Below are 15,574 nucleotides of genomic sequence, written 5' to 3'. Positions count from 1 at the left end.
ACAAAGTAAAACTAATATATATGCAAGAATTAAAAATAATAAATGATACATTTGTATGGACTAAAGTAAATTAAATAACTCATTTGTAGATTTAAAAGTAAAAATAACTGAATAATTGAAGTAATTTAAATACCAGATTGATTGATAAATAAAGATAATTAACGTTGAAGAAAGATAAATTTGAGTGCCATCAATATGTTTTCTTAAATATGACTACTTAGTATGACATTAATTTAAAAGATTGCATCTTATATGCAATATCTGTTTTCCCACTTAAACTTTCTCTACATTAACATTCGTTGTTCAACAAGTGCGTTTAAGTATGTTGGATCCTAATCACTCGTTTGGTTTAGAATAAACATAAGATCAATCTATTTAGATTTCAAATAATTTTTTGAAATAATTACGTATTTAAGAAGCAAACAGAATTTTCTTATTGAAATAAGAAAAAATAAGTAAATTAGGCAAATAGATAAAAAAAAAATAGAAATGCAATTATTTTCTTAAATAAACAGATTTAGGAAATTAAACTCCGACAAACTAGTCTTAACTTATTATCATTTGACGTGATAATGCTCATATAAATGAAAATCATAATTTCATTTAAATAATTTTATTGTAAATATGTTATTTTATTTTCTATTTTATTGTATATTTAAACTATTTAATTAAGTTTTAAATATATCAAATTTAAGAATTATTTCTTATTAAAAAATTATTTACTAGCCAAAATAATTTTATTTAATTATAATTTGGTTTGATTTTTTTTTTTGTAAATGGTATGTGATAGTTATTTTTTATGTAATAGTTATCCTCCCACTTGATTTTCCAAATTAGTTTTCTTTTTCAATTTCCTTTAACTCATGAATTAACTCATTTATTTCATATTTAAGATTTTTTATTTTTAACTCTTCTTACTCTTTGAACAGCTTATTTATTTCATATTTAAAAGTAAGTTAATATGCATTATATGAGATTGAAGGAAGAAAAATAAATTAATGGACAAATTAAATCAGAAAATTAAAATAACACGTCATTCCAACCATCAAATTTTAAAATATTTACAAAAGAAAAATATAATATAATAGAACAATTTTTTTAATGTAAATTTAATTTAGAAATATTAGTTCCATAAAACTTTACTAAATCTATTAATTATAAGAACTTTTTATATTATTCCTCTAAAGATGTCATTCTTTATTCAATGTTGCCTTTTATTTTTGGTCTTCGTAAATATGTTATTTTTTCTCAAATCATGTTAATATGTTATTTTTTATTTTAATTTTCACCCCACTCCGGTGCAGATTCGGGTAGCGGGTTGGGCCGGGTATGAAGAAGCTTGCCCCAATACGGTACCGTTTCAGTCCAGGTTACATCGTTTCCCTTCTTTTGCTCCATTCAAAGACACTCCAAGTAACGGTGGCGACGATCGGTGGTGACGGCGGCGGAATCCTTTTCAGTGACCAACCACGTAATCTGTTATTATCCATTCATTTTATTACTTTGTCTGGTTCCTCATTTCGTTACGCACGCTATTCTCCAATTTTTTCGAAGACAGAATATAGAATTCCGTTAATCGGAAACACTTACGCAATTCGTGTGGTTTATCTTCTAAGCTTTTCAATCTTACTAAAGTGTTTTCCTCGGTGTAGAGTGATAGGGAAAATGGCGTTCAGAGGGAAAGAAATGATGAAGAAAATTCTGAAGACGGTGGGAGAGAATGGTTTGAGTCGAAGAGAAAAGGAAACGTTGGAGAAATGCATGCCTCGAAGCAAGGTTGTGATGAATCGCGCCAAACGCGGTCTCTTTGCTGGGCGACACATTCAGTTTGGAAATAGTGTCAGTGAAGATGGCGGTAACAAGTTTGTATCCACTTCTCCGTCTTCTTTTGATTTTTTTTTTTTTAATTTTGGTGTTAGTTTCTTCTGGTACGGGTCATGACGGAAAGTTTCATGTTGTAGCTTCTGGTGTTAGATCTTTGTTTACGGTTTCTGCTGTTTAATAACTGTGTCAAGTAACTTTTTGAAATGGAGTTTGTTGAATAATATGGATTGAATGGTGATGGGCTGATTATTCTCCCAATTTGTTTCAGCTCAAATTTCTCCAACGTGTAGTTAATTTTTCTCCAACTCTATCAATTTCTGAGGATATTTTTCCCATTGAAGTAATAACTTCTACATTTCATGGTGTGATGTATGGAAGAGGGGACAGCGTCAAATGTAATATTTAGTTGTCCTTGGTTGATGTTTTGGAAGAAGCTATTTGTAGGTAAAAGAATAGAACAATTTGAGGGATAAAGAGAATGAGGTATCCTAATTAGATTAACTGCAAAAGCTAAAACATTGATACAAATGAAGCTTTCCAGAATCTTTCTAGTTTCAATCCCTATCCCTCAAAGGAGGTATGATCCTCACAATCTGCTACAAAGTAGAGCCGTGAAAATATTCCTGCCCGAAAATATCACTGCCTAAAACCTTCTCCTCAAACGACCTTGTATTTCTCTCTAACTAGGGCACCACAGAACAGTGTATGAATTACACTGTTGCTACATTTTGCTCAACTTGTTCCTGACAAATCCTATGCAGTTGAACTATAAGAGTTGCCCCAATATCTGTCTCTATCAATGTTTCCTCAAGAACTACCAAAATACATGTTCAGAAACATAATTGGCTGTTGTGCAATGTAAAACTTATTGTGCATTTTAGTAACTGGTTAGTCAACTTTTTTGCATGCATCATGATGAGCGTGTTGTTAATTGTGTGCTTATGATTATGCCTGTTGTGTATAGTCCTTAAGTGAGTAAAATGACAATGGTAAATGTTATTAATTCCGAGCTATATTGCTTGCATGAAGACTGGAATTGTTTTTTCAATCCTCTATCCTTTGCATGGGAGGCCAGCTTCCTTGTATCCCCTAGCTCAGTGGGTGGCTGTTTTTTCTAGAAGAGAGAGTCTCTAGACTAGGCTCTCTATTTTTCCTTATTTCTCTGTTTTTCTGCTTCCATTGCATGACCCCTTTGTTAAATTTTTCAACAGTATAAATAAAGATAACGTTCTGAATTAAAAAATGTGAGAGTAACGAGCTAATCATCTTTAGGTTCCTAAAAGTTGGATGGGTAAAGAGAGATGATTGATTTGCAAGTTGCCTCTGCACTTGTTTAGTACTGGAATCTGATGCACGTTAAATTGCGGAAACTCCATTTTCCATGGAGGCAGGTTGCAATCATTAATTTAAACTGTCAATTTCTTGGATTCTCCATGGAGCCAACATGGGCTAAGTTTTCTTTGTCGACCCTTTTTTCAGTGATTATAAGTCTGATTGAGTTCTATAATGTACCTGTTCCTGTCATTTTTTGTATCAACTACTATTGTTGAAAACTTGGTCTACAAAATTCATTAGTCTGAAATGTTAAATAATGAAATTGATGATTTCTTGATGGTCAGCACTAATTATGTTTGGAACTATATGTCCTGTTAACAGTTGCTTATATTTGCCACACCAAATATGGAATGCAAAAGTTCTTTTTGTAGTATGTGCAATATCTCCCGCACGATAGTTATGGGTTCAATCTCTTTGTTGTCTGTTGGTTGCACAATTTTATGTTGCGAAGTTCTTTTACCATTTAAATATGTTAGAGAGAATGAAAGAAAAAGTATTGATGTTCTGTCTCTAATGCTTTTGACAGGACAAGGAGAACTTGGAAGCCGAATGTCCAGGAAAAGCGGCTCTTCAGCTACATCCTAGATCGTCACGTTCGTGTTAAAGTGACCACACATGCCATCCGATGCATAGACAAGGCAGGTGGGATTGATGAGTACTTGCTGAAAACTCCTTATCACAAGATGGACACTGAAATGGGCATTCTCTGGAAGGCAAAAATTGAGAAATTGTATGAAGAGCTCGGCCAAAAGGAGGTTGTATTCTTTTCACCGGAGGCTGAAGCGAAGTTTGAGCAGGACTTTAAAGATTTGAAACTGTCTGAAAGGGAAGCACGAAAGGAGGTCAGAAGAAAGATGTTCACTGGGATGAGCAAGCACGAAGGGGCTCCTTTTTCGTATATCTTAGCTGCTGACAAGCTCAAAGCTGGAAGCTTTGTTTCAAATTGATGTATGCTGGGGCAACTGATACTGCCGGTGTAAGCTTTATTAGCTCAGAGTGTGAAAAATCTGTTATTTGATTTTTAGATCATATTGGTTTCGTCAGAGGTTTCTGTTCAAAAGCTTTAAACTTTCTGTAGGGAAAAGCATAATCTATTATGTCGAAATAATAATATAGACCATCTTTTGAAGGTTCTGGTATAACTGAAAAACTTTTTATCTTCATTCCGTTGTTAGATTATATATATGGCAACCATGTTATAATTAAATAGTTTTTTTTTTCCTTTTCCCAATCTTTGTACACTAGACATGCTGATTCCCTGCTTTTCCTTTGAAAATTGAAAGGATGAATACTATCTTTACAGTGATGTTCCAAATAAATACCAACTTTCTATTTATACAAGACGAGAATGTAATAGATAGCTGCCAAATAATTGACATGCAGTTACAACTTACAACTTACAACAACAGTGTATTTTATGGATGAGTAAAATAATGCCTACTGTAAACCTACTCAGGCTTTTACGACAAGCTCTGATAAAATATCAAGCTTTTCTTATGAAAGGCTTTCACCGTTATTGATGCAGCTAACAATAACATTAGAGAGTCAGCATATAATATATCTAGCCTTCTTTGATGTTTAAATCATTGCTTTTAGGTTCCATCGTTCCTTTACTATCATTGTATGCAGGACAGACACGAGCAAATTGACAGTAACCACATTTCCAGCGTTCATCTTCAGGAGTGTAAGTGGCTTCTTGTTCTCCAACCCAAAACTTAAGACACGAATGAATTTGATTCGTTAGCCAATCATGATCATATGTGAATTTATCTTCACCAAGCAGTGAATGATCTTTCTGATACTCATATCTGACATGGAGCAAAGCAAACACAACCATATGAACAAGGGCTCATGTATTGGAAACAAACTGCTAGTCATTCTGATTGGTAAATTCATTAACATTCTGACCTACCACTATTTCTTGTCTTTCAGAAATTGGGTCAAATTTTCAAGCTTTTTACTCAAAATAAGAAATTATGACTGTCTATACTGAAAATGTGTGTGCATGTATGTGATTAGGTGAGTCGGTAAAAAGTACACTTCTTCAGAAATTTAAATTGAAGAGTGGTGAATATTATAAGTATTCCACTCAAAAATCATATTTATTGAAAGCTATCACGAGTTGGCTCAGAGATGCATACCTCAACAAGAGTTGATCATGAGCAGGGGCCAGCATCCTACATGTATTTCTGTAATATCTCACTACATCATCCAGTGTCTGCATTTGCCAATAACGAAATAAGGAAAGAAAATTATGTAAAAACAATGCTGCAAGCTGAAACTGTTATAGCAGAAATCATGGTGTAAAAAAATCACTTTTTGATTGCATATAAAAACTACACACTAAATATAATGCTTCTTACTAAAAGTGAACACTACCTCCCCCTCCCAAATACATTCTAATCAAGCACTTACCGAAGCAGAAAATCCAGAGTCAGCACTTGTCACTTTTAGATCTTCACATAGATTATGTTGGGGGTTTAAGCCAAAATAAGTGAAAAAAACATTAGAAGGAAAATTATCAGCAACCAAATTGTCCCACAAGTACTTGTAGCACATCAATTGAAGCCTGCCAAAATTAAGAACATCGTAAGGATTCAATCCAATACAATAGGATGCAATTTCACATCCAACAGAATGAAATAAAATGGTAGAAGAAAAATCAAACCGTCCATTTCTTCGTTGCGGTTCAGCAGGAAGTGTATCTCGAGCACGAGTCTTTGTGTCAATTAGTATCGGATTATGATGATTTTCTTTTAATGGCATCCGAATCTCATCAATGACTCCCACCATCCATATATCTTCTGCAAAGCCTATTCTGATATCAGAAGAATAGTCCATCATCATCAGAACTGCTCCAAATCCCACCAATGAAGGGTTGAGCAAATTTCAAGTAAATTCTAAACTGTAACCAGTAACATTAAAAAAAAATTATTTGCTATAAAATATGATACCAGTTCTTAATAAACTGTAACGAGTAGATTAAAAGCTTTATTGGCTACAAAATGTGACACTAGATTCGCCAATTTAAAGCATTGGAACAAATAAAAATTGGAGCATGATTGAATGCATAACTAAATATGTACTAACAACTAAAAGAGATTTCATTAGGAAGCTAAACCAAGTTTTCTACTGTATGTAACTGCTGAAAGAGTCTAAAGATATTTCAAATTCTAAGTCCTAGAAGATAGGCAGTGATAAGACAGGTAATCTCGTGCCTTTTTAGAGACTTTGCAATCAGTTAAAAATGGAAAAACGTATTTTTCTTTCAAAAAAGAAAATATAATATTTCTAATAAATTCTAAAAACAATTCATAGTTTAGTGACTCTTCCATCACTTACAAATTGGCAGTGTGTAGTTCATAACAATCACTACAATAGGTTCAATCCAACACATATAAATTGTATGCTAGAAAAGAACAAAATTTTGCAGTTATGTTAGATTAGAACTACAAGTTCACAACCTTTATCAAATGTCATTAACTTACACTGGCAGTTCACGAGTCATTCCTTCAAATAATAATTGATTTACACCATTTATAAAATTAAGAAACTTCAGGGCCCACATATCTTCTTGATATTTGACCTTCACTTCCACCCGTTTCAAAACCTGCACTAGCCAAATTATTTGTAGAAACACTTCAGCTTTAAATACCAGAAATACAAAAACAGTACAGTTAAAGGGTGAGCATATCATGATGCCTACAAGGAATTTGGATTCTCTCCTAGTTGTTCTATGTTTTTCCTATGTTGTGTCTTTATATGTCCACTGATTTTAAAATTTTAAAATATAATAAAAAAAAATTTAAAATACTAATCTAGTGTGTTTCTAATGTTAAATAGATGATAGCATCAAAATACTCGGTAAACTCAGAAAAAAAAACTCTTCTTCATTACATTGAGAAGTAAAAGAGGAACATGTAACATAAGAAGCTGAAGCAAGAAGTTGAATGAATGATGAAAGAAACAAGATATGACATGACCTCTTGTTCAAGCTTCACATGGCGAGCAATGCCTGCTCTCATTGCTTGATTAACCTTTCTCCCTCCAAGAAGAAGAGAAAACTCCATTTGTTTCGGGCACCATTCCTATCGCACAACATTCAATGATAAATACACAGCAACCCAATTTCCCCAAAACACACAAAATTCATGATGGCGAAAACCCAAAAAATTGATACCGTAGAAGTAATATCCGTTACGGACAAACCCCGTTTGTTTCTGAAGCGGCGAAGAAAGGAATCGGAAAGAGTGTGCTTTCTCTTGAGAGCGGGTAAGTCCTCAATATCACTGCCACTCGATGAGCTTCTTTTCGACACAACGGTGATGGATAACGCATTATTGTGAAGGGGTGATTTTGAAGGAGACGAAGAACAAGAAGAAGAACGAATTGCGGAGCAAGTTCGAGTGGAAGCGAAGGCCAAAGCAGCTTCAATGAGAGCCATTTCGTCGTCGCTGATAATTTCGATTGGAATATTATGTTGATTCTGGTCCTCTGAGGAAGATGATGTTTCACCCATGTTCCTGTCGTGACCGTTCAAAACGCCGCGTTTTGGGGTTCCGATTGCTTCGCTTCTTCTTCAACTCTCGCACAAGATTCAAGCTTTCACGTAACGTATCTCTTGCTCTTTCACTACAATAAAAATACCAACTTTTTTTTAATTAAAATTGTAAAGAATCTGACCTTTATAATGTGTAATAGTTAATTACGTAAAATAATTCTGTATAAAAATATAACATATTCAAAAGTTGTCTTCAACTTCTTAAATCCAATGTTCAAATATTTCAAAGATCAAATTCAGTTCTAAAAAATGTTTAATACTAAACGTATTGTTTTTAATTTAACAATTTAAAATGAATTTTTAAATTTAAAAGGCTAAAATAGTATTTATCTTTAATTTTTAAGGTTAAAAATATTATTCAATTTGAGCTTTTGTTTATTCTGTTGTTAACTGTCAAATGAAATGATTACGATAAATATTATCATGTTTTATTCTTTGTATGATAAGAAAAAAATAATAATTTTACTTTTGAATTTTACTATTTTTATATTATTTTTCTTTGAAAATATAGTTGCCTGAACTTAGACAGCATATCCACATCCACACGAAATGTTAATATAATGCCACCAGATTAAAATAATTTAGTTCTTTGGTTATCAAAAAACAATTAAAGGGAGGAAAATGGTTATCCAAAAAAATGTAACTCGATCTTTCTGTGTTTTCATCTTTAAAAGGGAAAGGATATAGTATTAAAACTTTATATTTTAAAACATAAAAATATATATAGCCGATTATTTTAAATATGTGATATATGTAGAATTTTTCTTTCTTTAAATTATACATAATTATTTTTAAAAAATAAATTAAAATTTGATTTCGTGTTAATCTTAAATATATCTATATATTATCATTTATATCACACTTTGTTTAAACTAATATAATTGTCGAATTTTAAATTCAGAAACTTATTTTAAAAAATTTGAATTTAAGACAAAAGGACAATACAATACATTATAATGGTATTCGGGAAAAAAAATGGGCAAAAACATTTAAATGGTGCAATTTTTATTTTAAAATTATCAATTTGTACTCGTTTATTGCGATTTTATTATATTAAAATTGAAATACGATTATAATTAAAATTAAAACAAAAGTTATAATGAATTAAAATCACATCCAACTGACATGACTTTGTTTATATAATGATATATTAAAATTGATATGACTTTAATTAAAATTAAAAAAAATACTATAAACTGAATTTTATCCTGCTTGTACGATTTTTTTTAAATAATACTAAAGTGACACGACAATAATTTTGAAGTCAAAATTCTGTTTTTAGAGACAAAATGTATATAGTATGGTGATTGATGTATTATGCAAGAGTTTATATCATAACTAGAATTGTAGTTGTATCAAACCAAATATATTAGTGAATTAAACTAACATTGACTTCAATTAAAATTTCAAAATAAATTATAACAGACTGAAATCGTATTAAATTTGCACGATTTGTTTAAAGAAGTAGTTGGCACGACTTCAAAATTTTTGAAGTCAAAATTACATCCAAAAACAAGAGAAATTCTGGAATCTGAATTCTTTATTGATTTTTTTATACTGTTTCTTTAGTGTGTTTTTATAATACACTTATTATTACTAATTTTAACGTTTAATACTCGATAGATAACGACACAAAAAAAATCAATAGAAAATTTTCACTCGAAATTCTGCAAGTTAGAGGGAATAATGAGAAGACATTGATCTCAGAAATTTTGGAGCAGACATTGTGTGTGTGTCTCTTTGATCCTATGTTACTGAAACTCAAGTTGTCTGCACATTACATCGCCAGCAAACCCTCCGAGCTCCACAAGGATGACACGTGTGTCTCTGTATTTTCTTCACACTCCCTTCATAAAACCACCTCTTTCTTTCATCCTCCACTCAAATTGCATGTGTAATGGAAAACACAACTACCCTTTTGCTCTTCTTCTCAGTTCTTCTCTGCCATGGAGCAATGGCCATCCCTGAAGGTGAAGAACACAACTTGTTCTTCATGCATAACCCCAAGACAGTGGTGAAGACCGATGCAGGGGAAATGCATGTGCTGAAAACCCAAAGTGGTTGCAGGAGGTTTTTGGATAGACACATGCACATTGGCTTCATCACTATGCAACCAAAGTCCTTGTTCGTCCCTCACTACCTTGACTCCAATCTCATCATATTCATCCATAAAGGTATTACCATCATCTCTCAAATCCCACATTTTTTCATCCTAAAACAGGAAAACCATGTAAATGTCAATAACCCTTTTTGGTAATCTGATTATAAGTTTGAGAAAGATTTCATTTTGGAGATTAATAGTATGTGTGGTAAGGACAGAACCCTTTTAAATTAATCGTTCCGTTCTGGTACATGTAATAAGTCTCACCTTTGTACATCCAATAAATCTCATTATTCAATAAGTTTCACCGTTCTGGTATATCCGATAAGTCTGGTACATCCGACTTATTGACAAAACCGTGGAGTTATAGGCTCTGAATCAGACGATATTTCGAAAACGCGGTCATTATTTTCTAAGGATATTGTTAGATGAATTTAGACTTGAGTCGACTCGAAAGAATCATATGTAAATTATTAGTGTAAGAGATCATTAATATCATCTCAAAATTTCATATTAGAATGTATGGCAGCTGTGAGACTATTTAGTTAAACTACTTTGATTATGCTCTAAATTAGATCGAAAAATGCATAAAAAAGTTTGAAATTTTTTGCAGGGGAAGCAAATTTGGGATTCATATATGATGATGAAGTGGTGGAAATGAGATTGAAGGAAGGGGATGTGTATGTGATTCCATCAGGTTCAGCATTTTATTTTGTGAACAAAGAGGAAGGTGAGAGACTTCACATCATCTATAGCATTGACCCTTCCACAAGCTTGGGATTAGATACCTTCCATGTACAATTTCACATCATTCACTTTATTTTCATTTTGGATTTGTTGTGAATGAGCTTTTACATTCTTCAATTTACCTTGGCCATGCATGCAGTCTTTCTATATTGGTGGAGGAGCCAATTCACACTCACTGCTTTCTGAATTCGCACCAGCTATTCTCGAAACTGCATGTAATGTAAGCTGATACAGTCATGATGACACAACTATTCTTGAAACTCTATTGTATTCTATAGTGATATATCTCATAGCATTTTTGTATTATATAAAACCAGAACAATACACAGAAATACTAATAAATTTCCTTAATCAATTGTCATTATAGGAATCAAGAATGGAGGTTGAGAGTGTCTTTTATAAGGAACTAGATGGGGCAATCATGTACATGGATGATTCTGATGTACCTAGCTTAGGGACTAAATTCCTTCAACTGAAGAAGGAAGAAAAAGAGCAACACCAGAAGAAAATGCTGCATGACCAAGAAGAAGAAGAAGAAAAAGAAGAGGAGCAACAAACAAGTAGTGCATGGGGAAAACTCTTGGACACTGTATTTGGCAAGGTGAATGAGAAGAGAGAGAGCAAAAACAGTGTTGATTGGAGCAAGGCAACAAATCTCTATGACAAAAAAACTGATTTCAGAAACGATTATGGTTGGAGCAAGACACTGGATGCAGTGCAGTATCCTCCACTCACCAATCCTGACATTGGCCTTTTCTATGTCTATCTCAAAGCGGTATGCATACGAGTCCTCCAGTAACTTCAAAATACATTGATATCTATCTTCAAAATGTAGAGGATGATAACACACAAAATCCAGTAGTAAAGAATCCAAATTTATAGTTATTGACATTCTTTAGTAACAAATTTCAAATTTTGGATTAGTTTAGGATTTGAATATCTATAAAACTCAACTCAATTCCTCCAAGTACTTTGATTGTTCTCCAATGAGAATGCAGAATGCAGTATTGGAGAACAACACAAAGATACTTATATAGTACTATAGAAATGTTTTGTCCTAAGAATTGATGTAGGTTAATTGAGATGTTGTGAGATCCACTTTTGATGAACAGGGATCCATGTTGGGACCTCATGTGAATCCAAGGGCAACTGAGTATAGCATAGTGGTGAAGGGGTGTGGTGAGGTTCATATAGTGTATCCAAATGGAAGCAAAGCAATTAGCACAGAAATCAAAGAAGGGGATGTGTTTGTTGTTCCAAAATCCTTCCCTTTGTGTCAAATAGCATCAAATGATGGAGCCTTAGAGTTGTTTGGCTTCTCCACCTCTGCCAGAGAGAAGAAGCCACTGTTTCTGGCTGGTTCTGTATCCATTCTTAGGACCATGCAAGGGCCTCAGCTTGCGGCGGCGCTTGGGGTGAGTGTAGACACTTTGCGGCGTGCCCTTGATCCTCAGGACGACCTTCTCATCTTTCCGTCAACATGGTCTGCAACACCATAAGATCTATGGTGGAAGAAGTTGGAACAAGAACAAAAGAAACAAGAAGAAAAAGAAGAGAAGGTACACATGCTGTTAAAGGCTATTAGCAGCTTTTTGGCTAATGATATGGTTTTGAATGTTTTTTAACAGATTATTTGCTGCACAATCATATTATGAATACTAAATTCTTTTATTATTAAATTTTGACAAATCTTTTTATAACATCAAATGTTATTTTTTGATTGATTTTGAAAAATTAAAAATATAAAAATGAAAAATTATTAAAAAAATGACATTAAATATTATAAAAAGAAGTTATTAAAAAGAAAATAGTTAAAATTTAGTAATTAAAAAGAACATTTTTCAAACCTACTTCCAGTAGTGCTATAATATCCAATTCATATTTTTTTTAAAAATTATCAAAATTTAATTTTTAAAATATCAGTTTAGTTTAATTTTGTGTTGTGTTTGTTTGATTGAGATATGTTAGTTTGGTGTTATCAAATTCCCTTCTGCATTGATTTCAATTCTTCACGTGTGCTTTCTGAAAGAGCTGGTTTTTCTTCTGTTCCTGCTCCTGCATAATTCAGCTTTTGATTCTAATAAAGATGACAGTACACAACTTTTTTCCTATTTCAACGTGTCCTAAATAATGGAAGTAGTTTGACACTATTTTTTTTTTTCTTTTTTGGTTTGACACTATTTTTGGAAAGTGATTTCTTAACAGTTGAATTTTTACAATTTTTTCTTATTATTTAAGAAATTACAATTTTTACTATTTTTTCAAATGGTGATGGCGAATGTCAAATAATCTTTTCCATGAAATAAAAGTTTAGTAGATAAACTTAAAAAAAGAAATGTATGATAGAAAAGACATTTAATTTTTTTTAAATATTATAATATTTTTCTGCCTGGTCAATTATGTTGTAAAATTTATTTTAAAAAAATTGAAGTAATGGGTTAAAATAGGAAATATAAAAATAAAGAAAAAGACATGACGAATTGAAGATGAGAAGCACGTGATGTGTTACGGCATTGGAATGCGTGAGGTTGATACGTGGTGCATGGGTGAACCACTATTTATTTATAATCATTGGATCAAAAATATTTTTAAAATAATGAGTGGATGAGGTCAATTTTTGTTAGAGAAGTGGTAAATATAAATTTATAATAATTAAAAGAAATTTTAAGCATAATAAAAATAAATATATTTTAACTATCTTAAATTCTGGAAATTTTTATTATAAATAAATTTAAGAATTCATAAAACACAACAATATGTGAAAAGATTAAGAAAAACGTGTTGCGACATGTTTTCAATTAGGTCTTGTATTTTCTTGTTGTTTTTGTTAGGCATAATAATTTTTTTACATTTATAAAACAACTCACTGTAACATATGAAAATGAAAATTTTCAAAGTTTTACAAGAACAGAGACAAGATTAAATTTTGTGCTTGTTTTATTGGACAAACATTATAGTATATAAAATAAGAATTCTAAATATATCGTAAAATTTTGTTTTTACTCTTTTCAAATTATATTTTACATTTTAAAGAAAAAAAATCAAGACCTAAAAAAATTAGTAAATAATACTAATTTAAAATTAAAATTTGAACATGTATAAAGCAAATTAAGCATAAGGAGAAAATAAAATAGTTTTAACATTCCTAATTTAAAATGTGAAAGAAATCACTATGAAAATACTTAATTTATAAAAGAAGAAAAAAAATTAAATATAATTGTTAAGAAATGGATTTGGAACTTCCAACAGTAATTTTCATTTAATGTTATTGAAAAGATAAAATGTATTTTTTATATTGATCAATAGTTATAAGTGCAAATTATTAATTTTCAATGTGACATTTTCATTTGATAATTCAATTTTTTAATTAAATTAAATTTATTCGAATAAAAAAATAAATTAGTCTGAATTAAATACTTTCAGTATTAATTTTTCTATTAAATGAATTTAGATTTACTATAAATGCTAAAAATAAGAAAAATGCATCCTTAACTAACTACGATTTAAAATTTGAAAACGACTTCAGCTTAGTAAATTTTATTTTATAGGTATAACGATGATAAATATTAAATATAAGATTTTCAATCTTGCATTTCTATTTTTGAATTATTAATATTTTATTGTCGTTTAAAATTTTATGTTTAATGATTTACCTGTTTAATATATATTTACAAATGGAACCTTAACTTTGGAGGAAAATTGTTTATGGGAGACTTGTTTACTTTTTATATGATAAAATTTTGAATTATTTTTCTCCAAAAGTTAAATATTTAACCTTGCTGTGAATACTAAACATTAGACAAAATTATCAGTGAATTGAAAACTATAGTTTAAATTTTAAAATAAGTTCAAATTAACTTTGTCTCTTCTTTTCCTAGTGATGGTAATGCTAATTATTACTTTTCAATTCACCGTATTATGTAATTTTAAATTTTACATCTGAATTATTCAATTCTAATTCAAAAACTTTTTAATAGCGTAATTCAAAACTTATTTTTAATTTCCAGATTACACAATCTAAATTATTTTAACTTCTAAATATACAATTAAAAAATAAAAAATATTTTTTTGAAAATGAGAAAAAAAAATGAAAATAGAGGAATAAGGTTATGGAAGAAGTACAGGAGAAACTGCCATTATTGAATTATCCAAATTCGAATTAATAAAATAGTAATATACTCAGTTTTTTTTTCCTTTTTAAAAAAAAAAAAAAAAGACACCGTGTGGAGAAGAGAATAGAGACGTCACACAAATGCTTACAACTATAAACTTTTGTCATTATTATTTATTTCTCTCACACTCTCTCTCTCTCTCTCTTTCAGTCTCTCTCTGAAATCCAATCAGAAAATGCAGTTCATGCTAAACCTTCATGGAGTTCCACTATGTCTCTCTGGAATCACTAACCCTCTTTCTTTCTCTAAGGAGTATCTTAACTTCAACCCTTCTAAACTCTATGATCCCACTTTTTTTTTTCTCTGATTCATGATCTTAATAACTTTTTGGTGGTGCAGAATAGCAGATCATGACAGAAGGAGGAAGAAGATGAAGAAGAAGCAGAGATCAGTGGGTGTGCATGGAAAGATTGAACAAAAGGGTACCCTTAATATCATCACAAACTTTCAAACCTCTTCTCTGATCATGGCTGAACAATATGGAGATCTTGCTCATATCATCCTTCATGATCTGTTCTGTACTCACCTTGGTTTCACAGCAAAAGCTGCATAACCTTAATTATCTGTTCTTCACTCAGATTATTACCACTGTTGTTTCGGAATTCTGTTATGTATCCCTGTTGGATTGATCTCGTGTTTTTTTATTTGTGCTTCCAAAAATGTTGATTATCAAACTACAACATGTATCAGATATGAATTTGATTTTTACCGGTATGTCATAGTCATGTTAGAAGTAAATCTTAAACTAGGTTGTTTTTTCTTGGGCAAAAGCACCATTTTGGTGCAAAATTACGTAATGGTGTAATTTTAAAGGGAAAATTAATTTTTAACAAA

At 31.1% G+C, this 15,574-nt stretch overlaps 4 protein-coding genes across 4 annotated transcripts; 3 read left to right on the top strand and 1 right to left on the bottom strand.

The window, feature by feature from the left end:
• The first annotated feature begins 1,237 nt into the window (after window positions 1–1,237).
• LOC114169733 (54S ribosomal protein L24, mitochondrial) lies at window positions 1,238–4,322 on the top strand. Its single transcript, XM_028055003.1, has 3 exons — window positions 1,238–1,471; window positions 1,653–1,862; window positions 3,686–4,322. The coding sequence occupies exons 2-3, from the start codon at window positions 1,666–1,668 to the stop codon at window positions 4,104–4,106; spliced, it is 618 nt and encodes a 205-aa protein (XP_027910804.1). The 5' UTR covers window positions 1,238–1,471; window positions 1,653–1,665; the 3' UTR covers window positions 4,107–4,322.
• A 145-nt stretch (window positions 4,323–4,467) lies between these two features.
• On the bottom strand, window positions 4,468–7,804 carry LOC114169732 (exonuclease V, chloroplastic). The gene is made up of 7 exons (XM_028055002.1): window positions 7,340–7,804; window positions 7,143–7,247; window positions 6,648–6,769; window positions 5,828–5,977; window positions 5,575–5,728; window positions 5,301–5,377; window positions 4,468–4,967 (listed from the first exon to the last, which is right to left on the bottom strand). The coding sequence occupies exons 1-7, from the start codon at window positions 7,676–7,678 to the stop codon at window positions 4,721–4,723; spliced, it is 1,194 nt and encodes a 397-aa protein (XP_027910803.1). The 5' UTR covers window positions 7,679–7,804; the 3' UTR covers window positions 4,468–4,720.
• A 1,780-nt stretch (window positions 7,805–9,584) lies between these two features.
• On the top strand, window positions 9,585–12,248 carry LOC114169134 (vicilin-like seed storage protein At2g28490). Its single transcript, XM_028054173.1, has 5 exons — window positions 9,585–9,894; window positions 10,435–10,616; window positions 10,708–10,788; window positions 10,936–11,343; window positions 11,681–12,248. Exons 1-5 carry the CDS (start codon window positions 9,618–9,620, stop codon window positions 12,065–12,067), a joined length of 1,335 nt encoding a protein of 444 aa, XP_027909974.1. The 5' UTR covers window positions 9,585–9,617; the 3' UTR covers window positions 12,068–12,248.
• Window positions 12,249–14,833: 2,585 nt separating this feature from the next.
• On the top strand, window positions 14,834–15,459 carry LOC114170069. Its single transcript, XM_028055547.1, has 2 exons — window positions 14,834–14,992; window positions 15,080–15,459. The coding sequence occupies exons 1-2, from the start codon at window positions 14,916–14,918 to the stop codon at window positions 15,291–15,293; spliced, it is 291 nt and encodes a 96-aa protein (XP_027911348.1). The 5' UTR covers window positions 14,834–14,915; the 3' UTR covers window positions 15,294–15,459.
• The last annotated feature ends 115 nt before the right edge of the window (window positions 15,460–15,574 follow it).

The sequence above is a fragment of the Vigna unguiculata genome, chromosome 11 (assembly GCF_004118075.2).
Source record: "Vigna unguiculata cultivar IT97K-499-35 chromosome 11, ASM411807v1, whole genome shotgun sequence".
NCBI lineage: Eukaryota > Viridiplantae > Streptophyta > Magnoliopsida > Fabales > Fabaceae > Vigna > Vigna unguiculata.
This window is presented reverse-complemented; position numbering and strand designations above follow the sequence as displayed.